Raw genomic sequence first — 27,287 nt, 5'->3', positions numbered from 1 at the left:
TTTATTTTTCCCATGAACTTTTCTTTTTTTATATGTATAGTTATTTTTATAATTATGTATAATTATATTTTAAAATATATAATTTTATATTATATATTTTAATCATTATGTAATTAGATATTAAGATTCCTTTCTATATAAAAGTAAAGTATTGTATATATAAATATTACTATAATACAGAAAGTGGTCCTCCATCTGCTGGTTCACTCCTCAGATGGATACAATGGCCAGAGCTGGGCCCATCTGAAGGCAGGAGCCAGGAGCTTCTTTCAGGTCTCCCTGTGGGTGCAGGGGCCTAAACACTTGGGCCATCTTCTGCTGCTTTAACACGCTACAAGGAGGGAACCAGATCAGAAGAGGAGCAGCTGGGACATGAACCAGTGCCCATATAGGATGCTGGCACCGCAGGTGGAGGCTTAGCCCACTATGCCACAGCGCCGGCCCCTTCCAAGTCCCCTTGTATAGATTTGGGATGCTCAATGTTTTCAAGATCTCATAATGTCTGTCAACAGTCTGATTTTGTATATTTGTAAGTTATAAGGCTTGTTTGCACATTCAAGCTTTGGTACACTTATATTTTCAATCCACCCAAAAGTATTTACTTTTGAATGACTAGAATTATTTAGATTGCTGGCCTTCACCATGGTGTTTGTCTGGCTTAAAGGAGTTGAAGGAAAAGGGTAACACCAAATAGAAAGGTATTGGCTCGCTGTGTAATTCTTTCCAGCATTTAGTGGAGATGGGAATGAATTATCACATAAGGGCCACACTACTTCTTAGAACAATGTTTAAATTTTAGGCCTTGCTCTATGCAGGGACCCAAGCTTCTACCTATTACCTATGGAATTATTTACCCAAGAAAGTTTGGTTTCTTTCACACATTCATTTCAACAACAGAAAGATTATTGAGGAGCCTTTCTGTGTTAGGAGCAATGACAAATATAAGGTTGTGTTAAATGACTTTTAAAAGAAGTTAAACCCTTCAAGGGTGGTGTAGCAAGTAAAAGCCACCACCTGCAATGCTGGCATCCCATATTGGTACCAGTTTGAGTCCCGGCTGCTCCACTTCCGATCCAGCTCTCCGCTATTGCCTGGGAAAGCAGTAGAAGATGGCCCAAGTCCTTGGGCCACTGCACCCATGTGGGAGACCCAGAAGAAATTCCTGGCTCGTGGCTTCCGATCGGGTCATTGCAGCCAACTGGGGAATGAACCAGCAGATGGAGGATCTCTCTCTATCTCTCTCTGCCTCTCCTCTCTCTGTATAACTCCGACTTTAAAATAAATAAATAAATCTTTATAAAAAAATTTTTGAAAGAGTGAATTGATTAATTATACTTAAATAGATAGTATTTTATATACTTAAGTACCATAATGTTTTTAGACTATTTTAATCAAAAGGTTAAGTAAAAGTTCCCAAGTTTTAAGTATCCTTCCCCAAAAAAAGTATAAAATAAGAGTAATTTATGCAAATATGTGGTAGAAAGTGAAAATGTCAAAATTTATAACTTTATTTGATATTTGGAATGTGAAGAATAACCGGAGAATTATAATTATTATATATTATAGTATGTATTACATATTTTATATAATTATAGTATTACAAAACTTATATAATATTTATGGTACATTCTCATAATACAATGTCTATGTGTATCGCCTTGCTTAATAATTTTCTACTGGAGCAGGCACTGTGGTACAGGGGCTTAAGCCACTGACACCAGGATGTTGCAGGTGTTTGGGAGGTGGACCAGCAGATGGAAGATTTTTCTCTGTCTCTCCCAATCTGTCACTCTGCCTTCAAATGAACAATAAATGTTTTTGAAAAATCATTTAAAATAGATACATACTTTCATTTTTTAAAAGATTTGTTTATTTATCTGAAAGTCAGAATTACACAGAGAGAGAATGAGAGACAGAGAGAAAGGTCTTCCATCCACTGGTTCAATCCCCAATTGGCCACAACGGCCAGAGCTGTGCCAATCCAAAGCCAGGAGCCAGGAGCTTCTTCTAGGTCTCCCATGTACGTACAGGGGCCCAAGGACCTGGGCCATCTTTTACTGCTTTCTCAGGCCATATCAGAGAGCTGGATTGGAAGTGGAGCAGCTGGGACGCGAACTGGCACCCATATAGGATGCCGGCACTGCAGGCGGCGGCTTTACCCGCTACACTACAGCACTGGCCCCCGTAGTTTCATATTTATCTTTTGATTAGTTTATCAGTACCTAGTAGTTTTTGTACCTCCATTTCTTAACAGAGAGTCAAAAGAGTGAACGGCTTGCAGTGACCATTATCCTAGCATATATTGGTTATGGGATTGTTTTTTTTTTCTTCTAGCCTTGGCTGCTTTACTCCGAGATGGTGAGACTTTGGAGGAGCTCATGAAGTTGTCTCCAGAAGAGCTTCTGCTTAGATGGGCCAACTTTCACTTAGAAAACTCAGGCTGGCAAAAAATCAACAACTTCAGTGCTGACATTAAGGTAACTGTGCAGAGAACTAGAACACTTTGGGGAGGTATAACCCTCAGGGAATTGCATTCCAGCTTACCAGGGAGTACATACTAATAGGATGTCACCAGGCCTTGTTGCCTTTTGATCCTGGTGGTTGATTTCAGTAGAGAGGCAGAAGCAAATAGAGAAGCATGCGCACCAAGTCTGTCTTGTGGTTCGTGGGAAAAGCCTAAGTGAATTATAGTGCTCATTTGTTTCCTATTCTGCCTCCTGCTGAACATGGAATACAAAAGGATGGGGCACGACTCTTCTAGGCCTTTCTCAGGGCCCAGTGTACCTGTTAGGAAAGACCTAGAGGAGAGGAAGAGCCTCACCATTCCCCTTCACTTCCCTTCGCTTGCCGTTTCTCCTGTTGTGTTCTCCACTTTCACATGTTGAGTTTTTTGAAGGATGAAGCGCTCTTACCTATGTCTGTGTCTCCCACCCCGGAACCCTCCTGTTAACCCCAGTCTCTAACATAATCTCTACTGCATAAGAGACCCTCAACTATTTCCTGTATTGAATTGAATTTTGGCACCAACTCTTCACCATGAGCAGTAGGTGAAAAGCCAACAAGGGAGGGAGATGTTGGTTATGTTCATCTACCACATGTTGCCTTTGGCTTCTCACACAGAGAAGGCCGAAATCACTGTGGCTTTGTCCTTCCGTGTGCACAGGTTCTGCATCGGCACATTCAGCCTACTATAGATTAAAACTTTGGAAAAAATATTGCACAGCTTTTTTTTGTATTATTCCCTAAACCATACAGTAGACAATATAGCAACTATTTACATAATATTTCCATCATTTTAGGCATTATACAAGCAACCTAGAGATATTTTATGTAATCGGGAGAATGGTCATACCTTATTTGCAGTGTACTCTATTTTATAAAGGACTTGAGCATCTGCAGGCTTTGGTGTCTGGGGAGAACCAGACAGCAAGGGCTGACTGCGTTGTAGACAGCTCAGTAACCAACTCAACTTTCTCCAAAGTCCAGATGTTGGAACAAGAGAAGGGAAAAAAACTTGAGGCTCTTTATCAGATATCACTCATAGGCTATGAAAACAATATTCGGAGATCATATTATTCAGTAGTGAGAGGAAGCAAGAGGGGACTTGGAATGATTATATCAGTGAAAATTAAGGCTAGCCCCCAGACTATAACACCATCTGACCCCTTCTTTTTAACTTATATGATAGATTTGGCCAGGCATTTCTTGCTTCATGTATTAGGTATGTTACTGAAAACCACTTGTAAATGGATTTTATATACTGGGATATATTTTAAGTGAAACCTTCTTTGAATTTTTTTTAAAGAGCAAAGAATTGTTTGCTAATATAAGAACTAGCTTCCAATGTATGCATATTCACGTTTGAATTTTCACCTAGAAGGCCCCTTTCAGGACAGGAAATACAGATTCTACTGGGTCTGCTCTTTAGCTGTTCTTCGCAAGTGCATAGGATTCGACTATAACTTGTTTATGTACCATTAGCAAGTAATTAGAACTGAATGGGCTTGCACAGCTGTAACTCACCCTTCCTTAGGAGGTAAATCTTATGCCCCCTGAGGATAAGTACTGGATTGTCATTTCATGAATTGCCCTACATGGCTTTTACTCACCTGATCTCTGCCATTCCTAGACTCATTTATGGCACTGAGTTTCAAAATCTGACAGCTAGATTAAGATGTAGCTTTCTTGGAAGCTCATAGAGATCCGTTTCTAGTAGTTCTGAGACTGAATCCAGTAATTCCCATATACCAGCACTTCAGAAAGTCTGCAGGAAGATGAGATTACAAGATACGTTTATTTTAGTGCAACAGAATTTGGAAATCCATACATAGGTTTTCATATTACTAGTTTTCCACAAGCTCTTTGAAGACCCCATCATACTGAGCAACTTCCTAAGGGGATGAGGATGCATGTAGTACAGAGCTTACCATTAGAAACACTCCTTTATAGCTTGTGTATATTTTCAATGTCCAGGAATATAAAATTGTCAAGGCTGGGAAGGTGATCTTTAGATAGGGAAAGATTAATCTTTTTTTTTTTTTTTTAAGATTTACTTATTTATTTGAAACAGTTACATAGAGGCACAGGCAGAGAGAGGGAAGGAGAAAGAGAGAGATCCTCCATCCTGTGGTTCTCTCTCCAAGTGGCTACAACGGCCAGAGCTGGACTGATCTGAAGCCAGGAGCTTTTTCTGGGTCTCCCATGCGGATTCAGGGGCCCAAACACTTGGATCATCTTCTACTGCCTCACCAGGCCATCAGCCAGGAACTGGATTAGAAGTGGAGCAGCCAAGACTCGAACCAGTGCCCAAATAGAATGTGGGCACTGCAGGCGGCAGCTTTCCCAGCTATGCCACAGCACTGGCCCCGGCCCTGAAGGGTTAATCTTTTTTTTTTTTTTTAAAGATTTATTTTACTTATTTGAAAGAGTTACAGAGAGAGGTAGAGACAGAGAGAGGGGTCTTCCATCTGCTGATTCACTCCCCAGATGGCCACATCGGCTGGAGCTGAGTCGATCCAGAGCCAGGAGCTTCTTTTAGGTCTCCCACGTGGATGCAGAGGCCCAAGGACTTGGGCCATCTTCCACTGCCTTCTCAGGCCATAGCAGAGAGCTGAATTGGAAGAGGAGCAGCCGGGACTAGAACTGGCACCCATATGGGATGCCGGTGCTTCAGGCCAGGGCTTTAACCCACTGGGCCACAGCGCCGGCCCCCAAAGGGTTAATCTTGACTGCAGTCCTGTCCTCTAGTGTTCCAGAGAAGACTGTGTGAAGACACTTAAGCGTTTGCGCTAGGACAATGACTGCCAAGGTGTGTTCGGTGGATAGTCCACAGTCTGAATTCTCCAGTGCCAACCCCACTATGAGCAACTCCACTTTGTTTTATGTATTGTGATTCCAAGTAAACAATGTGCAAATGGTGGAGCAGCCTGAGCTCAACACAAAAAGACAAGCATGTTTTGTTATGTACATGCAGATCATAAAAGGCTGAATGCTGCTTTACCAACTACTTTTCATTTCAGACTTTTTATCATTTAAATTTACAATTAAATATGTATATTTTTACACAGGTAATCTCTTTACCATAGATTATGGTATTTATTGCACTTTCTAATGACATAACCTCTTCATTTTTTCTTTCCCTATGCTTCCTGGATTTCTGCTCTGCTGCTTCTTTTCATGCATATTTTCTCTATCAAGCTTATTGACTTCAGTAATTCCGTGAAGGTACAGAACTAGTTACGTTTGTTAGCATTATCGTGTTTATGATGCCAGTAAATTGTAAGGGCACATCAAATTCCAATTCATCCATATTCAGGAGATATAAGCTAGGTAGCTGGAATTTTCTGGGGAAAAGATCAGTTAAATAAGAAAACAGAATTTTCTGCCATGTATTCTCACAAAATCTAATGCAAATATCCTTCTAAACAAGGGACAATGGGATGCATTCATTCCTTATGAATGTGACCTCACTGACATTTTCCATTCATTTGTAGGATTCCAAAGCGTATTTCCATCTTCTCAATCAAATTGCACCAAAAGGACAAAAGGAAGGTGAACCACGGATAGATATTAACATGTCAGGTTTCAATGTAAGTATAGGTGCTCTTTTGAATTGTTGTTGACTTCATATAATTCCAAAGATTTTTACAGTTGCATGTGGTAGTATTGACAACTTTAAGCATTACTTTTAGAAATGTATTACTGTACATGTAATTCAGAGACCAAAAAAACTAGCTCTGCTTTATTTTTATAATTTATTAGTGAGTTTCATAATTATGGTGGTATTGGTTTATACTGATGGCATAAAATAGTCAAATCAAATATAGGGAAATAAACACCAGACATCAACTTTTTCCAAGTATTCGGATTGTAACCATAGTAATTGATTATATATTCAAACTCTAGAGCCATGAAATTCAATTTGAGGAATCTCTTTCAGGGACCTTGTTCCTTTGGTTACATAAGTCACTAATTTGTTTAGTGAACTTGGACCAAGAACCTTCCCCACATTGAATTTCATCTTGCTTATGCATAAAGGGTTGCACTATTTAGTCCCAAGTTGCTGGGGTTCTATAGTTCTGTGTACCCAATAGATATGGAATACATTCCGGTAATTAACAAAATCCACATATCTAACCTATATTGCACAACAGAATTGAGTGGGTTCACAGGCTAAACCGTTTTGCACTGTCCTAACCAGAACTGAACTTGTAAGCGACTTGCATGCTATCTGAGTATTTCTGTCTGTATGTTAAATGTAGAACTTTTCAGCTCAGGTCACTCTTGCTGGGGTTAGGGGCCATCCTGTGAATTAGGGAATCTGGAATGGCTAGCTAAGTGATGTCGTACCTGGAGCAACACCACTAGTATATGAACTGATTCTGGGACAACCCTTCTTGAGTCAGTCCTCTTGTCTCTTCCCAGAATTCTTCAATGATTTCTTGCCCCGCCCTATGACTCTAGAATTCAATCTAAAATTCTATGCTTAGCCCTTATGGCCCTACACAATCTTGCTCAATTTCTCCTTGTGTTATTTTCCGCAAGTCTGTGCCCCTCCCCCAAAGCCTCCCTTCCCACTAGCATCCAAGCACCTCACTCATTTTATCCCTGAGCCTTTCTTTGCTCACACTTTTCCCTTATTTTTCAGTTTCCTTCATATTTTTCCAGCTGTACACTAAAGGAGGTATAAAGGCCTAATTTTAAAATCTGAGCAATTCTAGCCTTTCTCTCCCTATTTTTTCTTTTTCTTTTATGTGTGTTTCTTTTTCTTTTATGTATGTATTTCTTTTATTTGGCTTTTTGGAATGAAGTTAAATGTACCCAGAATGTAGAGATATTATCTTCCGCCACCTAGTGTATTTTAAAGGTACTGCATATCCAGCAAAGCCAACTTTTTTTTTTTTTTTTTTTTTTGCATTCAAAACAATTTTATAATAAGTACCATATGTTGGCTAAAAGAAAGTAGAATTGTATACCCAGACTATGATTGTAGGGAAAATTTCTATATTTTTAGTATGGGCTTTAAAAAACTGTCTTTACTTCACTTCAACAGGAAACAGATGATTTGAAGAGAGCTGAGAGTATGCTTCAACAAGCAGACAAATTAGGCTGCAGACAGTTTGTCACCCCTGCTGATGTTGTCAGTGGAAATCCCAAACTGAACTTAGCCTTTGTTGCTAACCTGTTTAATAAATACCCAGCACTAACTAAGCCAGAGAACCAGGATATTGACTGGACACTATTAGAAGGTAACTAAAAGCTTGTCGAATTCTAATGGGTAGACTACAGAGTAGAAATACAAAGGCCATGGTGATTTCATCATCTGGACCTACTAAGTGTCTTTGCTTGCTTGCCTTCAGCAGGTATCTACTATAAGCAGGTGCACGTGTTGAGTAAAAATTGGCAGCTGCTAGGAAGTGATAATACAAGTGAACTTTTGCTTTATTTTTTTTTAGGTTAATTTATTTGAGAGACAGATACAGATAGAGAGAGGGCTCCTATCTACTGGTTCACTCACCAAATGTTCTCCATGGCCCAAAATGCAATCTGGATCTTTCACATGGATGTTCAGGAACCCAACTACTTGAGCCATCACCACTGCCTCCCAGGGTCTGCATTAGTAGGAAGCTGGAGTCAGGAGCCAGAGCCAGGAAATGAACCCAGGTGCTTGGGTGTGGGACACTGGCATCCTACCTAGTATCCTAAGTGCTGGGCCAAATGCCTGCCCCACAAGTGAACTTTTTAAAAGAAGTCTAGGGGCAGTGAATGTAAGGCCACTTAGTAAACCAGTGTTTCAGGATGACAATGCTTTTTATTTTTTAAGTTTTATTTATTTCATTTGAAAAGCACAGCGACATAGAGAGAGAGAGGGAGGGAGAGAGATCTTCAGTCTTCTGGTTCACTCCCCCAGATGACTGCCAGCACTGAGCCAGGCCAAAGCCAGGGGCCTGGAACTCCATCCTGGTCTCCCATGTGGGTGGCAGGGGCCCAAGGACTTGGGCCATCATCTGCTGCCTTCCTGGGCACATTAGCAGGAAGCTCAGTGGGAGGTGGAGCAGCCAGGACTCAAACCCGTGCTCATATGAGGTGCCAGTGTCTCAAGCAGAGGTTTAATCTGCTGCGCCACAGTGCTGGCCAAAGTTTAGAGCCCTTTTCAAACATCACATTAAAAAAATGCACATACTGGAGAAACTTTTAGGTCTGAATACAGCAGATAAAATAATCCAACACATGGATATTCACATACATAGGGTGTTTAATGAAGAAATAACTTTTGAAATACTCTTAATAGGAGAAACTCGTGAAGAAAGAACCTTCCGTAACTGGATGAACTCTCTTGGCGTTAATCCCCACGTAAACCATCTCTATGCGTAAGCACTTCTATGCACTTATAAAGTTGTGAACACCATGAATGGATGCAACACAAATAATGATTTTAAGCTTGTTAGTTTGTAGTGGTTGTTTATATCAGAAAATGTTGAGTGGCACTTTCCATCATTTTCCCAATACCCAGAAATTCCAGTGATTTCTTTACATAATCATTAACTGCAAGTGTTAGAATGTATGAATGTCTGTAGGGCCCTGGGGAATGGATGCTTTATATTTTGAAAGACAGACCAGGGAACATTTCAAGCAGACCATCCACAGTGCCTCAAGGCCTTTGGCCCAGTGTTCTCTCAACTCGGAATGTTCTTTGCCCACATGTCTTGCATCCTTATCATATTCCAGCTACCAATTCAAGAGACTTTTGCTGGCTACCACCTGCCACTCTCTAACATATAACCCTAGTTCCTTGTTTTTCTTCATAACACTAACACACACCCCAAATCATATTATTTAGCTGGGTGCTAGTTTATTGTCAATCTCTCTTACTCCAGTATAGGACAGGGATTTTTATCTTGTGAGCCCAGCCTCTAGAATATTGCCTTGCTCACACAGTAAATTCCTTTAAGTGCGTTGGATGGTCTTTGCTCTGTTTTCAACACAGATTGATACAAAACAGGAATCTGGGGAGTTATCTATGATTTTATGCATTTTGTGTGACAGCGTGGTATTAACAGATTTAAGGAGAGATCCAGCTGTCTGAAACACTGATTAAGTTATTTTTAAATTGTTAGTGACCTGCAAGACGCCCTGGTCATCTTACAGTTATATGAACGAATTAAAGTTCCTGTTGACTGGAGTAAGGTTAATAAACCTCCATACCCGAAACTTGGAGCCAACATGAAAAAGGTAGATAATTAAGTTGTTCCATATCTTTGATACAGACTATTTGTATTCTTGATCTGTTTCTTTTGTTTCAAAAACTCTGAACTATGAATCACTTGAGGATAGAAATTGTGTCTTGTTTTTGTGTGCTGACACCTGTCATTACACACACACACATACACATGAAAATCTATAACCATTGACTTTTGTGTGTTTGCAGCTAGAAAACTGCAACTATGCTGTTGAATTAGGAAAGCATCCTGCTAAATTCTCCCTTGTTGGCATTGGAGGGCAAGACCTGAATGATGGGAACCAAACCCTGACTTTAGCTTTAATCTGGCAGCTGATGAGAAGGTATAGTACACAATTATAGCAGTTTAAGCTGTATTATCATACAAGTCTGTGATTTAGTCATTGTTTTTCATAAGGAAATGTACCAATGATGAAACCTTTGCTTTTAAACTCTGAACTTAGTTTATTTTTTTTAAGATTGTATTTATTTATTTAAGAGGCAGAATTACAGACAGACAGAGGGAGATACAGAAAGGTCTTCCATCTGCTGATTCACTCCTCAAATGGCTGCAACAGCTGGAACTGAGCCAGTCTGAAGCCAGGAGCCAGGAGTTTCTGGGTCTCCCACACGGGTGCAGGAACCCAAGCAGTTGGACCATCTTCTACTGCTTTCCCAGGCCATAGCAGAGAGCTGGATCAGAAGAGGAGCGGCCAGGACTCAAATCAGTGCCCATATGGGATGCAGGCACTTTAGACAGAGGCTTAGCCCACTGCGCCACAGCATCAGCCCCATGAACTTAGTTTAATTAATGAATACAGAAAATGAATTTAAAAAGCTAATGGCAAAGGGAATTAATAGATGTTTGTTTTGGTTCCAGAAATTTTGAAATCCATGCAAAGTTTTCCATAATAGGCAGTTTTTGTGAACTTTTTGAAGACCTGTTGTATATGTTGGATGTTCAATGGGAAATTCTTCCTTGTAAATTAGGCAGCAAAACTATGACTATTCCCTCCCCTGCCATTTTTTAACTATTTCTTCTTTTTAAATTAAGAATTATTTATTTTATTCATTTGAGAGGCAAGGAGACAGACAGGGAGAGAGAGTTCCCATCCACTGGTTCACTCCCCAAGGCTGAATCAGACTGAAGCCAGGAGCTATTAATCAACCCAAGTCTCCCATGAGAGTGGCAGAGACCCAGTTACTTGAGCTGCCTCCCAGGGTTTACATTAGCAGGAAGTTGGAATCGGAAGCCAAGCCAGGACAGGAACTCAAACACTACCATATGGGATGCAGATCTACCGAGCCGTGTCTTAACCACTGCACCTGATGCCCCTTCGTAAGAAATCTGCCAAACAGATTGAAGGCACATTTAGTATCAGTGAATAAAGCAGCTATAAGAAAAAAATGAGCATCCCTATATATCCGTGTGAAAGTGAACATTTCCCAACCGTAACGCTGAAAAGCATTCATCATAACTGAGTAGCAGCCAAAGCCCAGTGAAAGTCATTCCCACCGTTGGAACAGACTGTTGGACTTGCTCACTGAAGCATGGTAGATCTTCCCCTCACCTTTGAAAGGGATGGAGCGCTGACAAGCCACTGCTACTTGAAGTAATTTTTCCATATACTGTGAATCTCTTTCCGTGAAATCTTCAGTCTTCCAAACCTAAGGAATAAAAGAAATGGAAGAGAAAGCATCTTTCTGGTGTTGCCATTTTTTTTTCCATAAAGTAGATGGTGACCTTTTGTTCTGCTTCTTAGATATACCCTCAATGTCCTGGAAGATCTTGGAGAGGGTCAGAAAGCTAATGATGACATCATTGTGAACTGGGTGAACAGAACGTTGAGTGAAGCTGGGAAATCAACTTCCATTCAGAGCTTTAAGGTCAGAATCCCTATTAGATTCCACACTATGTTTGCCAGATCATATCTATAACTGGGAAGGACAACCTTTGGTTTCTCTGTGAATGAGAATTGCTGGGCGAATGCTGAGATCCTCTTAAATTGCTAAGCTTTGTTCTTGACATTTTATACAAGTAAGCGTATGTTGCTTTGTACATAATGGAGACTCTCTGACTGGTTCTGCCTTTTCACTAGGACAAGACGATCAGCTCCAGTTTGGCAGTGGTGGATTTAATTGATGCCATCCAGCCTGGCTGCATAAACTATGACCTTGTTAAGAGTGGCAATCTAACAGAAGATGACAAGCACAATAATGCCAAGTAAGAGAGACTGCCTAAGATTGTGGAAAGAATGTGGACTTTGTGGCTGGGCCAATCTTAATTCTTTTTTTTTTTTTTATTTGACAGGCAGAGTTAGACAGTGAGAGAGAGAGACAGAGAGAAAGGTCTTCCTTCCGTTGGTTCACCCCCCAAATGGCCGCCATGGCTGGCGCTGCACCGATCTGAAGCCAGGAGCCAGGTGCTTCCTCCTGGTCTCCCATGCGGGTGCAGGGGCCCAAGCACTTGGGCCATCCTCCACTGCCCTCCCGGGCCACAGCAGAGAGCTGGACTGGAAGAGGAGCAGCCGGGACTATAACCCAGCGCCCATATGGGATGCCGGTGCCGCAGGTGGAGGATTAACCAAGTGAGCCATGGCGCCGGCCCCAATTCTTAGTTAGGTTCTGCCACCTTAAGTGTGGTGTCAACTGGGAGAAACCTCTGTTTCTTTTTTGAAAGCTTTTAACATTTCTTTTAAATAGCTTGATTAAGATAGATTTCACATTTAATGTCATTCATCATTTAAAGTGTACTTTAAAATCCGGTGGTTTATAGTATGTTGAAAGAGTCGTGCAGCCATCACTATAATGTATTTTAGAACATTTTCATTACATAAAAAAGAAACTCCATAACTGTTAGTAGTCACTCCCCATTTCTCTCCCCTCCCCCACGTAACCTCCCCTCACCCACCAGCCCTGGCTCCAAGAAATCACTTACTCAATTTCACACTTTTTATCTTTTTCTATCCTGGGCCTATTCCCCCTCCTATTTCTCTGGAATTATATATCCTTGGACCAACATTTCCTTACCCTTCCCTCCCCACTAACCACCATGGTACTGCTGTCTCTCTATGAGATCAGCTCTTGAATTAGATTCCACATATGAAAGTAGAATACTACACACCCAAGAAAGGGATGCAATCCTATCATTCGCAGTAACACAGATGAACTTGGAGAACATTTTGTCATGTGAAATGAGGCAGATACAGAAAGACAAATACTGTGGGGTGGGATGGAGGTATAATGGGAAGAAGCACTATATTCCTACAGTTGTACTGATGAAATTTATACTCATTAAGTAAGTGGTTTCTTTGGGGGAAAAAAGACAAATACTGTACAATCTCACTCGTATGGAAGAAACCTTTTAGCCTCAAATTCCTCATCAGTAAAATAGGGCAACAATGTTTTAGAAGTTTTATAGAGATTAAGTGAAAAAATATATATATATTCCTGACCTACAAAGTGCTCAATCACTTACTTTGGTGGGTTATAGAAATCATGTAGTGTAACTTTTAATGCAAATCAGGTTCAAACTTAAAGCAAGGAAAAACAAGTTAAGGATATCCACACTTTACAGTGTTCATTATCTGTCTCACTGGTTGTTTTTTTTTTAATTTATTCTTTTTGAAAGATAGAGTGATGGGGGGACGGAGAGGGAAGAGACAGAGAGATCTTCCATCTGCTCATTCACTCCCCAAATGGCTACAAAAGCCAGGACTAAGTGCCCAGGCCAAAGCCATGAGTCTGAAACTCCATCTGAGTCTTCCACATGGGTGGCAGGGGCCCAAGTACTTGGACCATCTTCTACTGCTTTTCCCAGAAGCATTAGTGGGGGCAGCAGGATTGGAAGTGGGGCATCTGGGAATCGAACCAGTGCTCACATGGGATGCCAGCGTCATAGATGGTGGCTTAATATGCTTTACCACAATGCCAGCCCTTAAAGTTCTTAATTTTATAGACAGAATAGTTTTTATACTCATTATTTGTCTCATGTGTCTTTATTCTTGGCCCTGACTCTTTTTTAAACATATTATCTGTTTATGTTTCTTTTACTGTATGTAGACCACTCTTACAAGGCTATTTAAAAAGTTTGTGGAAAACAGAATTAAAAGATAGGTGTAGTGGCACAGCAGGTTAAGCCACCACCTGTGACGCCAGAATCCCATATGAGTATTGATTTCAGTCCCAGCTGCTCCATTTCCAATCAAGCTCCCTGCTAATGCACCTGGGAAGGCAGCAGAAGATGGCCCAAGGACTTTTGTTCCTGCCACCCACATGGGAGACCTGAATGGAGTCCTGGCCCAGCCCTGGCTGTTGCAGCCATTTGGGGAGTGAACCAGCAGATGGAAGAATGATCTCTCTCTGCCTCTGAAATCTAATATGCTTGAGCTTTTGCTATATGTTAAACACCAAACTAAGGGCTTTATTTGCACTGATCTTACAGCCAACCTAAGTAATTTCATTTTCATATACAGTCAGTTCTTCAAGATTAATTCTCACTTCACATTGGAGGAAAAGAGTGAATAAATATTATCAGTCCCAACTAATGGAGCTTACGGTTTAGGATCCTGGTGTGACTTTAAAATGAACTCAAAGCCAAAGTAAAACAGAAAATAAGAAGTGAAAGCGTTCTGATTTGAACTCTCAATGTGGAATTGTTATGCCCCAGCTAAATGCATAAGAAGAAATGAAGTCTCACATGGTGCCCTTGACTGGCAAACATTTCAGCTTGATTTTTGTTTCCTCCATAAATAGGTATGCGGTGTCCATGGCCAGAAGGATTGGAGCCAGAGTGTATGCTCTCCCCGAAGATCTTGTGGAAGTAAAGCCCAAGATGGTCATGACAGTGTTCGCGTGTTTGATGGGCAGGGGGATGAAGAGAGTGTAAAATAACCGATCTAAGTGAAAACGCCCCTGTTCCCGGGTGCGTGACTAGCAAGTCAGCTATGGCTTAAGGGACTCTTGGTCATTTAAAGGACTTTCAGTTTTGATTAACAAGACTAGCTCATCATGAAAGCCCTTGGAGGAAAAATTTTTAACAACAACAACTCCCCTTGCGCATAGTCAGAAGTTGGATGTCTCAGGCATGCCTGAATGTGCTCCTAGCCAAACCGTTCTGCTCTCTCCTAGGATGCTGCCCGTGCCATTTCCCTTTGCTATTTGTTATTTTTCTCTGTTTTTTGTTTGGTTTTTTTTTTTTTTTTTTTTTTTTTTTTGCGTCTTAGAATGTCCTTCTCTTGGGATTGGCTTAGATGTTTGAATACGAATTATTATTAGACAGTAACTTTACTTTCCATCCAGTATGTTAGTTCTTATTCGAGGACTATGATCAGAAGGTGTTTGGATATGAGTATCCTTTGCTTATCTTTGTAGTACTGAGAATTTGCCAAAGTAACTGGCTGTGCAGAATGTAATAGAAGCTTTTCTTATTCTTTTATTTTTGAAATCAGTATCTTTTTACAGTATTCTTTCTACATGATCCTTTTTTGTACATTTAAGAATATTTTGATTACATTAAGCAAGACTGCTGATTTTGCTACTTTTTTTAAGGGGTCTTCAAGTAAGTAAAACACATACATTATAGAGGAAAAAAAATGTACCTTAAATTTGCATCTTCCCTCTCACCCAAGCTGTAAACAATTGAAATATTTTGTCTTAAATTGCTTGGTTCAATCCATCCTTATTTGTTTTAAAACCGGTACCATCAAACTCTCTCTTTACATTTAAAATGCTGTTGAATGTGACACTTTTGAGGAGAGAGTATGCTCAGAACTTAGACAGGATTCGGTAGGCCAAGTGTGCTAAGTGTACAATATATTTTTAAATTTTACATCTAAAACAAGGAGATGTGGTCACTAAAATTGAAAATATATATGTAGGACTTAATGTACTCCTGCTTTGTCAAGCTGTTACTATAGTTTTTGAGATCATTATGTTACTCTAACTCTGAAAAGTGATGTAATCTGGTAGCAATGTAGTAGTTCAAATAAAGGCATTTACATAATAATCTCTTCTTGCTTCCTGGTATGTCAATGTTTGTTGCATTTTTTCTTTATAATTGATGACATAGTCCATAAAATGGTATTTAGATTGGAGGTACTGAATTAAAGACAGTACAACTGAGCTAAAATGGTTTTCTCTAACTTAACAAAATGTCCTTATCCAGTTTCTGTCTTTTCTCTTTCTTCTTTAATCTTTTCAATGTTCTGTGATACACGGATCCTGAAGCACAGGGAATCTGAGTAGCCAGATTGGCCGATTTTCTCAACCTCACTGTTACTGACATTTTGGAATACATGATTAATTATTTGGACATAGGGTAGGGACAGTCCTGTGTGTTGTGGGAATTTAAGCAGTGTCCCTGGCCTCTACACACTAGATGTTAGCAGTGTCTTGGAAAGTGATTGATTATGGCCGGTGAATGGGCCTCACCAGCAGTAGAACAAAGAGAAATAAGCAGAGTTCGATTTATTAAAATACACTGTAGGGGAGCAGCAGGTGAGCAGGTCAGATATTAGCTGACAACTTATCTGGGGCAGATTGGTGCTGGCAGGGGCTTCTACATCAATAGTGATTTCCTTATTGCTGGAGATTTTTACCAGGGGCTTCTTATTGTCAGGATCCCAGGTATTCTCCAGATCCCCCCTCCCAAGAGATCAACAATGACAAATCTTTGGCATTTGGGTGAAGGTCTCATCTTCTGTAATTGTGTCGTGCTTAGATAGGGACGTTGCATTGGCTCAAAGGTTGTTGATCTTTCAGGGATTTATGGCATCCCGGAGTCCTGGCTCCAGCAGGACAAGGGGACAAGGGGTAATCCACTCTGGAACTGTCTACTGTTTTGCCAAGGGGACTGTAGATGGCTTCCTCTCAAGGAATTTGATGTTGAAGGAGTTTCACTATCATTTGGAAATGGGTTTGCAGTATTCTGGAAGAGATAAACCAAACTTGGTTTCTTTAAAAGAGGAGACCCACGAATTAGGGTAAGGAGGAGAGGTATTAGAGGAATCACTAGGGGCAGGATAGAAAATAGAAGCTAAGTTCTCCATCAAGGGAGTTGAGAACCCAAATCTAGAGTCTCTAATTTTTTTCTAGTCTCAGCCAACCTAATCCCCTACAACACTGAACTCCCGCAAGCCTTCTACAGCATTCTTAGATTTCCCTGTTATTTGTCCCATCTTTTCCTTTCCAGCCTGGAATAACCCATTCATTCTGCTCTAGGACAAAAATTTCATATAAAATACCTTTCCTTATCCAACAATTCTCTTTCCTTAACCTTTCTTACCAAGAATATGTTGTCATACTTATAGCTTCCCCTAACAGGTTATCTGTCAAATATTTACTTATGTGACCCAACATGCATTTGGGTTCCTATTATGTCTGAATATTATTTTAGGTATATTTCATTTAGTCTGCACTGGCTCGCTTTGATTTAGCAGCATAAAAGCTTACATATACAGAACTTAAAACAAGTCTAGCTGAAAAACAGTGACATAACCCAGAGATCTGTTGAGTGGCCATTTTTCTTGCAATCTCAGGGAGTACTGAGGCCCAGTAGTATTACAGTCATGATCTTCCTTTGATTGGGCAATCATATCGTGCTCTTTGGGGAATTTTATGATAGCTAAGTGGGCTTTGGCTAGTCTGGGAACGACGTGTTCTGCCCCAGACCTGGAATTCCCCTGAAGCAAGACCCTGTGACAATACTGATCATCAAGGTGTTATCTGTTGGAGAAGCAAAGGACTGTGTGAGTCTGCTGATTAGAATCTTGCAGGACCAGCTGTACCGCTCCCTCAATTTACTGAGTTAATTTTAGTGCTATCAAAAGGCAGAGCAAGAACATTTTAAGCTAAGAGTGATGCTAGGTGATTGGGGTCTGATCGTATGCAACATCTGCATTTAAGCCATTGTTTAGTATTTGGTTTCAATCCCCCTATTTTTTTTTTTAAGATTTATTTATTTGAAAGAGTTACACAGAGAGAGGAGAGGCGGGGGGGGGGGGGGTCTTTCATCTGCTGGTTCACTCCCCAATTGACCGCAATGTCCAGAGCTGCGCCGATCCGGAGCCAGGAGCTTCTTCCGGGTCTCCCACACGGATGCAAGGTCCAAGGACTTGGGCCATCTTCTACTGCCTTCCCAGGCCATAGCAGAGAGCTGGATCGGAAGTGGAGCAGCTGGGTCTCGAACCGGCGTCCCTATGGGATGCCAGCGCTTCAGGCCAGGGCTTTAACACACTGCGTCACTGCACCACAGCGCCCCCCCCCCATTCTTTGTTACTCCTCAGCCCTGTAGGAGTAGGAGCATTGATCCTTCTGGCTACTTCCTGCTGTTAAAGGGGTGAAGTAGGGGTGTTTCAGGATGGGAAAGAGGCGGTTGTAAACATCTCCTTAAGAAAATCCCTGTTCCTGGCTTAAGTGCAGAAATCTTTCTGCATCATGGATAGGGAGTGCAAAGTCCAGTTACACAATTTTATCTTGCAGGTGCATCAGCATTCTGTAGCAACAACATATTAGCATCCCCATACCGCCTGTAAGGCATAAGGCATGGGTGAGGGTTTTGAGTTCAGCCTTCTGGGCTAAGGTACTTGGTGGCAATGCTACCAATTCCTACACTTACAACAGTAACCAGAAAGGTTAGTAGTTTCTGCCATCTGGGACTTCTAGTCCTGAACCAAAGGGAAGAAAAAAGCCATTGATTTAGACCTGGTGTAGGGTCAGAGATAGCACTATTCTGGGTGTGTATGTCTTGAAGAGCTGGGGAGATGTATCCACAATATTTTAATGGGAGCACAAGTTCCCCACTGAGCAGCTGCAAGGACATTTAGAGTCTTTCCACTTTGGGTAACTGCTTTAACAAGGACGCCTCTCTGGCCAGAAATGGCAGCACATAATGAGCTGTATGTGCAGTGGTGAGCTATCCAAAAGTGTGACCTAATCTGTCTCCTATGTACAAGGTGGATGTCATTGTCAGACACATCAGCCAGCCTTGGGTGACAATGTCCAGACTTTTCAAACTTACACCATCCATAATTTTACTCCCCATCCCCCCCGCCACAGCCACTTTCAAGTTACTACTCTCAGCCCTAATGTTTGTCGGGTACAGAGAGGTCAAAAAGCTTCCTCAGCATCTCACTGTGGGTGCTGTATGTAGATTCTAGCACTAGGTTTCAGAATAGCAAGTAACCTCCAGCCAGCATCTCCTCTTTTGAAGTTGGGGCCCTTCTTAGAGGGTATAATTTTAGCAGACAACTATCAGTTACTGTCAGGCAACCATGAATCAGAACCCTTCCTTTATCACCTCTCAGCTTTGTCTGACTTTGTCTAGGGATGACACCAGTGACTCCATCTTGATTTTTGTCTCCTCCTTGTAATCACGATTTTTTTTTTCTGAGCACATCACTGATCAATTATCCTGTAACTAGGTTCTGTTTGTCTCTTGTTGCCAGATTGGATTGCACCTGTTTTTTGATCCCATCCAATGTCGGGAGGGAAGATTTGATGACCCAGTAGTATCAGAAACCCTTTTAGCCACATGGAAGCAACCAAGAGATTTTAGGAGTGGTCTTTAACCTGCAGTCCATTGTTAAACTTAGCTTTATCTGCTCTGTAGGTATGAGTCATCATCCCAAAGTGCCAGGCCAGCATTATCTTGCTGGGAATTGTACATCTGGAGAATCCTGACAGCCAAGAGACACAAAGCTCAAAAGGGAAGATACATTAAAAAAAAAAAAGAAAATTCATTAGGAAGGAAAAAGAAGGGAAGATATATATATAGAAGTATATATAGATGGACAGATAGATAGATACAGATATATAAAAAAAAAAAGTTAACATGCCTAAAAACCATGAACAGTTACAGTCTAAAGGCAAGTGTATTTTAGTTCTGTTGATTGACTATTTGTGCTTAGTAATGAAAGTTGCTTAACCATATGATCTCTGATTTTAAAAATTCTCAGTTAAAAAGCCAATCCAGGGTCCAGCACTGTGGCATAGTGGGTAAAGCTGCCACCTGCAGCACCAGCATCCCATATGGGGGCCAGTTCGAGTCCCAGCTGCTCCACTTCCGAAACAGCTCTCTGCTGTGACCTGGGAAAGTAGAGGACGGCCCAAGTCCTTGGGCCCCGGCACCTGCATGGGAGACCTGGAAGAAGCTCCTGGCTCCTGGCTTCAGATCGGTGCAGCTCCAGCTGTTGCAGCCATCTAGGGAATGACAGCGGATGGAAGACCTCTCTCTCTCTCTCTCTCTCTCTCTCTCTGTGTGTGTGTGTAACTCTGACTTTCAAATAAAGAAATAAATTTAAAAAAAAAAAGCCAATCTGGGGCCAGTGTTGTGGTGTAGTGGGTTAAGCCACCACTTAGATGCCGGCATCCCATATGGGCACCAGTTCAAAACCCAGCTGCTTCACTTCCAACACAGTGCCTCCTAATGGTGGGGAAAGCAATGGAAAATGGACCAAGAGCTTGAGCCCCTGTACCCACATGAGAGACCCAGAAGAAGCCCTGGGCTCCTGGCTTTGGTCTTGCACAGCTCTGGCTGTTGTAGCCATTTGGGGAGTGAACCAGTGGCTGGAAGTTCTCTCTCTCTGTCTCTCTTCCTCTCTCTATAACTTTGCCTTTCAAATAAATAAAAATAAAATCTTTTTCAAAAAGCCAATCCAAGGTAGACTTGGACTTTTTTTTAAGATTTGTTTATTTGAAAGGCAGAGTTACAGAGAGGCAGAGGCAGAGGCAGAGAGAGAGAGAGAGAGAGAGAGAGAAGTCTTCCATCCGATGGTTCACTCCCCAGATGGCTGCAAGGGCGGGAGCTGAGCTGATCAGGAGCCAGGAGCCAGGAGCTTCTTCCGGATCTCCCACGCGGGTGCAGGGGCCCAAGGACTTGGACCATCTTCTACTGCTTTCCCAGGACATAGCAGAGAGCTGGATGGAAAGTGGAGCAGCCGGGACTCGAACTGGCGCCCATATGGGACACCAGCACTGCAGGCAGCAGCTTTACCCGCTATGCCACAGTGCTGGCCCCAAGTAAAATAATGTTTAATTTAGAAAATGAAGCAATGCACCTTCTCTGATCACAATGGAATGAAGCTGGAGATCAACAACCTGAGAGTCTCTAGAACATATGCAACATGGAGACTGAACAGCATGCTCCTAAATGAACAGTGGGTCATAGAAGAAATCAAAAGAGAAATCAAAAAACTGTTGAGCGACATTTTTTTTCATACTATCTGTTGAACTCTTTGCTTAGTACAGGATTAATTGAAAATAGAGCTTAGTAAAAAATAAGGCTGTGAAGAGGAGAGGGAGAGGAAAAAGGGTGGAAGTGGGGCTGGGAGGGTGGGTATCACTATCACTGTGTTCCTAAAGTTGTATTTATGAAATGCATGATGTTTGTATACCTTAAATAAAAGGTTTCTGGGGGGGTGGGGTGGGGGGGGTGGAATTTAGACTCCCAGCCAGATGAAAAATCTCTCGATCTCACTCTCTCTACCTCCTCTCTGCCTTTCAAATAAATAAAGAATTTAAAAACAATACGTTACCCAAACGTACACTTTAGGTGAAAATACTCTTAAATATGTGATATTTAATAGAAATTAACAAATTATACCCTTGCCTATATTCCTCTTGAACAGTGATCTTTTTACTTTTTAATTTGTGGGGAGCAACTCGGACTAGACTAAGTTACTGGAATTAAGACTTATTCTATGCATCTGCTCTCCCACAATATGGCGCTGAGAAGGGAGAAACAGCTTCTACACAGCTGCCTCCAGTTCAACCAATAAACTGTAGGACCTGCTCCTGATTGGAGGAGAGCAGCGTACTCGGCGTGTGGGCAGCCGAGTTGGGATTGGTGGAAGAGGACTATAAAGGAGGAGAGAGACACCATGCACCAGGAACATCTAAGGGGAACACCTGTGCAGCCCCCGAGAGAGCCGGCCGGCGGTGTGCCGCTCCCCTGCGGAAGTGGGGAAAGTGGCAGGGGGAACCGCCCTTCCACGGAGGTGGAAGGGTCGGTAGCCAACCCGGGAAGAACCAGCAGCAAACCCGGGAAGGGCCGAGCAGACGAAAGAACAGCGCAGGGTCCTGTGTCGTTCCTCCACGAAGACGGGGAGCGACATAATGGTGCCGTGACTCGGATATGAAGCCTAGGCAGGGTTTAGTGTCGTTCCTCCATGAAGAGGGGGAGCGACATTAATTGTTAAATTATTTATTTAGTAGAGCATCAAGCCTTCGACTATAAGGTAAATTTAAAATGTTATCTCAAAAATAAGAAAAAAAAATATAAAAAGCAAACAAAATTGGTTCTTCCAAAATAATGGAATACTGTTTAAAAGTTTTGTTAATATTTAATGACAATGATAGATGTTCACATATATTATAAAATTCTATTTTTGAAAGATAAACTCATATATTACAGAATATCCAAAAGCCATTTGTCAGTGTTTATAGCCAGTGGGGAAATTATACAGGCCTTTCATTTCAAAGTCACTTATTTCTGTAGTATGAGAAAGATTTTTAAAACCTATGTATTACTGTTATAATCATGAAAAGGATCAAATATATTTAAAATCTCTCAAAAATAAAGTTAATGGACCCTGGTATAAATAAGCCAGATTGGATGAATTTCTGATATTCTGTAAAGGTATAGACTTCTGTGGATGTAGGAAAAAACAACCAAATTCACTCTCAGTTTCTAGTACTATATTTTCACAACACGTGCCTGACCCCAGATGTGTAGGGGTTTTCCCCACGCACCAATCATGCAATCAATTCTCAGTAGCAGACACCAACTAAGTTCACTCAGTTGTGGCACCATCCATTTGGAGGTGGCATCAAATTCCACAGGCTGAGGCTTGGTCCCCAAAACTGTCCCACTGCCCCCCAACTTGAGATGCCAATTTTAAACCCTCAGGTTGTTTAGCCTGTGCTTTTGACTCATCAGCTCTAAGTCAGGATTCCCACAACCCCTTCCTTAGATTCCACTGACTTAGGACTCAGGGAAACATTTACTTCTGTTTATGGGTTGATTACAAAGGGTGTTGGAGAAGACACAGTTGAGACGTGGAGGGGAAGGCACTTGTGAAGGGTCGTTGAGTTTGTATGCCCTCTCCAGGGCGCCACCCACCCTCCAAGAACCTCCATGCGTTCAGCTATCTGGAGGCTCCCAGGACCTGTCCTTTTAGGAAGGCTACATTCCGTATACGATTGATGGAGACATCCGTCATTTCGATCAATTTAACCTTCAGCCCCTCTCCCCTCCCTGGAGAATGAGGCTTGGAGCTCAAAGTCCTGCCTTGGCCTTTGCCATGACCACTTCCCATCCTGAAGCTACCTGGGGGCTGCCAGCCATCAGCCAACTCATTAACATAAAAAGACACTATTGATGTGGGCTAGCTATATTACTAATTTTAACATTGATGTTGAGGGTCCTTGCTGTCTATCAGACAAGAATTCAGAATGTCAGCTCAAATGAAACAGGCGACAGGGTAAAGGTTTTAGCATTTATTCAGTGAAAGAAATACACAGGAAAACGAGGGCTTTAGGGGAGAAAGAAGTCGAAAAGGGTAAGCTGGGTCCATACCAGGCAGAGAGCAGGCCGGGAGCCATGTAGAGCAATGTGTGCACTTTGGAGCAGGCACAGGTAGCATAGTGTGGGCAGGAAAGCAGAGACTTGGGCGCTCCATGCCTATTATCCACTTCCAAAAGGGGAGTGGTTATGTATAGGTAAGATCAGGCAGGGGCATGAGATCACACAGGGGGCGTGGGGGAGGGAGTGGTCTTCCAGCTCATGAGTCCAATTGATTTAATCCTATCTGTCTGCCTATATCACTATCACTTCCAAGATTCTGTGGGGAGCAATCTGGACTAGACTGAGTTACTGGAATTAAGACTTATTCTATGCATCTGCTCTCCCACAATATGGCGCTGGGAGAGAAGTAAACAGCTTCCGCACAGCTGCCTCCAGTTCAACCAATAAACTGTAGGACTTGCTCCTGATTGGAGGAGAGCAGCGTACTCGGCGTGTGGGCAGCCGAGTTAGGATTGGCGGAGGAGGACTATAAAGGAGGAGAGAGACGGCATGCACGAGGAACATCTATGGGGAACATCTAAGGGAGCCCGTGCAGCCCCCGAGAAGGCCGGCCGGCGGTGTGCCGCTCCCCTGCGGAAGTGGGGAATGTGGCCAGGGGGAACTGCCCTTCCACGGAGGTGGAAGGGATAGTAGCCAACCCGGGAAGAACCAGCAGCAAACCCGGGGAGGGCCGAGCAGACGAAAGAACAGCGCAGGGTCCTGTGTCGTTCCTCCACGAAGAGGGGGAGCGACAGATTCCAAGGATTTTTGGAGCCATATGCCAGGCAGGAAATGGGTATAAAGACCAAGTCAAGGGCCAGTGCTGTGGCACAGTAGGTTAAAGCCCCAGCCTGCAGTGTGGGCATCCCATATGGACACCAGTTCGAGTCTCGGCTGCACCTCTTCCAATCCAGCTCTCTGCTATGGCCTGGGAAAGCAGTAGAAGATGGTCCAAGTCCTTGGGCCCCTACACCTGCGTGGGAGACCCAGAAGAAGCTCCTGGCTCCTGGCTTTGGATCAGCTCAGCTCTGGCCATTGCAGTCATATGGGGAGTGAACCAGCAGAATGGAAGACCTCTCTCTCTCTCTCTCTCTCTCTCTCTCTCTCTGCCTCTCTCTCTCTGTTTCTACCTATCTCTGTAACTCTGTCTTCCAAATAAATAAAATAATTCTTATTAAAAATAAAAAGACCGAGTCATGCTTCACAGACTCCTTTCATAATTTGGAGTAGATCTGAGGGCTCGTCATGATTTCCTTTTCAACCATGACCTAGCACTTACCGAAACTGCCAAGCATGAGCTCATGTGATCTAACTACATCACTTGTTCTTTCCTCCTCCCATAATGGATTCGCACTCTCCCAGAGCACAGGAGCTTTAGAAAGAGCCTGTTTCCACTACCAAGCCTCATGTCAAACAAGCCGGGGTCAGGGGCGGGGGATAAAGTGGGGGCACCACCTTGCAGACAGATTACATTTACACAAAATGAGCACACAATCATCCAAGTTGCATGTCTAATCATTCTAGGAGAATCCACTTACAATTGAAATGGTTTTCATCTCATCACTTTTTTTAAGATTTATTTATTTGAAAGTTAGAGTTACACAGAGAGAAAAGGAGAGGCAGAGAGAGACAGAGAGAGTCTTCCATCTGCTGGTTCACTCCCCAATTGGCCGCAATGGCCAGAGCTGCGCTGATCTGAAGCAAGGAGCCAGGAGCTTCTTCCGGGTCTCCCACGTGGGTGCAAGGGCCCAAGGACTTGGGCCATCTTCCACTGTCTTCCCAGGCCATAGCAGAGAGCTGGATCAGAAGTGGAGCAGCAGGGACTCGAACCGGCGCCTGTGTGAGACAGAGGAGGAATTTAGGGATCTGATATCATCCTTCAAAATATTTAGTACTGTTTAACTTCTGTTTTTAAAAAAAATGTTTATTCATTTCTTTGTGTTTTTTTTTTTTTAAAGACTTATTTGTTTATTTTGAAAGAGTTACAGAGAGGCCGGAGCCATGGCTCACGAGGCTAATCCTCCGCCTTGCGGTGCCGGCACACCGGGTTCTAGTCCCGGTCGGGGCGCCGGATTCTGTCCCGGTTGCCCCTCTTCCAGGCCAGCTCTCTGCTGTGGCCAGGGAAGTGCAGTGGAGGATGGCCCAAGTACCTGGCTCCTGCTTTCGGATCAGCGCGGTGCGCCGGCCGCGGCAGCCATTGGAGGGTGAACCAACGGCAAAAAGGAAGACCTTTCTCTCTGTCTCTCTCACTGTCCACTCTGCCTGTCAAAAAAAATAATAGTTACAGAGAGACAGAGAGAAGTGTTCCACCTGCTGGCTCACTCCCCAGATGGCAGCAATGGCCAGGGCTGGGACAGGCCTAAGCCAGGAGCCAAGTGTTTCTTCCAGATCTCCCATGTGGATGGCAGGTGCCCAAGCTCTTGGGCCACCCTCCACTGCTTTCCCCCAGGCCATTAGCAGGAAGCTGCATCCAAAGAGGAGCAGCTGGGCCGGCGCCGAGGCTCACTAGGCTAATCCTCCGCCTTGCGGCACCGGCACACCGGGTTCTAGTCCCAGTCGGGGCGCCGGATTCTGTCCCGGTTGCCCCTCTTCCAGGCCAGCTCTCTGCTGTGACCCAGGAGTGCAGTGGAGGATGGCCCAGGTGCTTGGGCCCTGCACCCCATGGGAGACCAGGAAAAGCACCTGGCTCCTGGCTCCTGCCATTGGATTAGCGCGGTGCACCGGCCATTGGAGGGTGAACCAACGGCAAAAGGAAGACCTTTCTCTCTGCCTCTCTCACTGTCCACTCTGCCTGTCAAAAAAAAATTTTTCAAAGAAAAAGAGGAGCAGCTGGGACATGAACTGGTGCTCATGTGGTATGTTGGCATCACAGGCAGTGGCTTTACCTGCTATGCCACAACGTCAGCCCTCTTATTCATTTATTTCAATGGAAGAGAGACAGAGAAGAAGAGAGACAGAGAGACTTTCCATCTTCTGGTTTACTCCCCAGATGCCTTCAACAGTTGGAACCGGGCCAGGCTGAAGCCAGGAACCCAGAATTCAACCCAGGTCTCCCAACTACCTGAGTCATCACTGATACACAACAATTCCCAAAACTGGCTGGAGGAGTTGCTCTAGAATCCCTGAAACTGGGTCTGCTTTGCCTGATGTGCCCAAAATCAATCACTGACATTGAAGTGGTGGAAGAAAGGAGGTATTTATTGCAAAATGCCGAGCAAGGATCCGACCTGGGCAGCTATTGCTTAATTCCCAGGCTCCCTGAGGGATTGAAGGTAAAGGTTCTTATAGATTGAAGTTGGGGATGAGTCGTGTACGTGGTACTTTTCACTCAGGGCCTGGGATTCCTGGAAAAGAATCCCCTCAAGACCAGACCAACATCAAGATGTTATCAAGGGGGAGATAAATGATCTTATGAGTCTGGTGTAGGGCTGGCTCCCTCAATTCAGCCAGCTAATTTTAGCCAGAGGTTAATTTGCAACCATTAAATCATGGATAGGAAACTTTAAGCTAAGGAAGGGGAAGGCTAAGACAGATTTAATGGTATGTAGCATCTGCACTCAAAGTACTGTACACTTTGGGGCTTGGTTTTGTCATCTGCTGTTTTCCAGGGTGCCCTTCAGTGGGAAGCCAGAATCAGGAGTAGAAAGGACGGACTAAACCCAGGCACTTCACTATGGGATGTAGGTGTTCCAAGCAGTGTCTTAATGGTGACACCTGCCTCTGTTTCCTCTTTAACAATGATTTGAGGTGGCATCAATGGTACAGCTTGGAAAGATAGCAATGTTCTGGTTGCAGGTCAAAAACATCCCAAGAAGACAGCCAGCGATCTTCCATAATCCATCTCAAGAGACCCTCCAATGCTTGGCTAGGAGATATTGTCATATTGTTTCCTGTGAGTGCTACTGATTTGCTTATTAATAATCCAAAATAAATAAGTCGTGTGGGTTCTTGCAACATATTCAGAGAAGAATTCTGAATACTTGCACAAATAAGTCAAGCAACTTG

The 27,287-nt window shown here is 42.9% G+C and overlaps 1 protein-coding gene across 9 annotated transcripts in view; it reads left to right on the top strand.

Annotated features, from left to right (window-relative positions):
* PLS3 (plastin 3) overlaps nucleotides 1–15,726 on the top strand; it is a 92,326-nt gene extending 76,600 nt beyond the window's left edge. For 5 of the 9 annotated variants that reach the window (XM_002720237.5, XM_070066620.1, XM_070066623.1 and 2 more), the window contains 9 exons: nucleotides 2,335–2,477; nucleotides 5,994–6,089; nucleotides 7,553–7,748; nucleotides 8,792–8,870; nucleotides 9,618–9,732; nucleotides 9,929–10,062; nucleotides 11,482–11,605; nucleotides 11,818–11,942; nucleotides 14,474–15,726. In XM_002720237.5, coding sequence (XP_002720283.1) covers nucleotides 2,335–2,477; nucleotides 5,994–6,089; nucleotides 7,553–7,748; nucleotides 8,792–8,870; nucleotides 9,618–9,732; nucleotides 9,929–10,062; nucleotides 11,482–11,605; nucleotides 11,818–11,942; nucleotides 14,474–14,606 — 1,145 coding nt within the window. In that variant the 3' untranslated portion in view covers nucleotides 14,607–15,726. Of the gene's footprint in view, nucleotides 1–2,334; nucleotides 2,478–5,697; nucleotides 5,725–5,993; nucleotides 6,090–7,552; nucleotides 7,749–8,791; nucleotides 8,871–9,617; nucleotides 9,733–9,928; nucleotides 10,063–11,481; nucleotides 11,606–11,817; nucleotides 11,943–14,473 lie in introns of all 9 variants that reach the window. The other 4 variants (XM_051827279.2, XM_051827280.2, XM_051827281.2 and 1 more) reach the window with 1 other exon arrangement.
* Nucleotides 15,727–27,287: the final 11,561 nt, after the last annotated feature.

Source organism: Oryctolagus cuniculus, chromosome X (genome assembly GCF_964237555.1).
Source record: "Oryctolagus cuniculus chromosome X, mOryCun1.1, whole genome shotgun sequence".
In the NCBI taxonomy this organism is placed as follows: domain Eukaryota; kingdom Metazoa; phylum Chordata; class Mammalia; order Lagomorpha; family Leporidae; genus Oryctolagus; species Oryctolagus cuniculus.
Note: the sequence above shows the minus strand (reverse complement) of the source record. Positions and strands in the feature narration are given on the sequence as shown.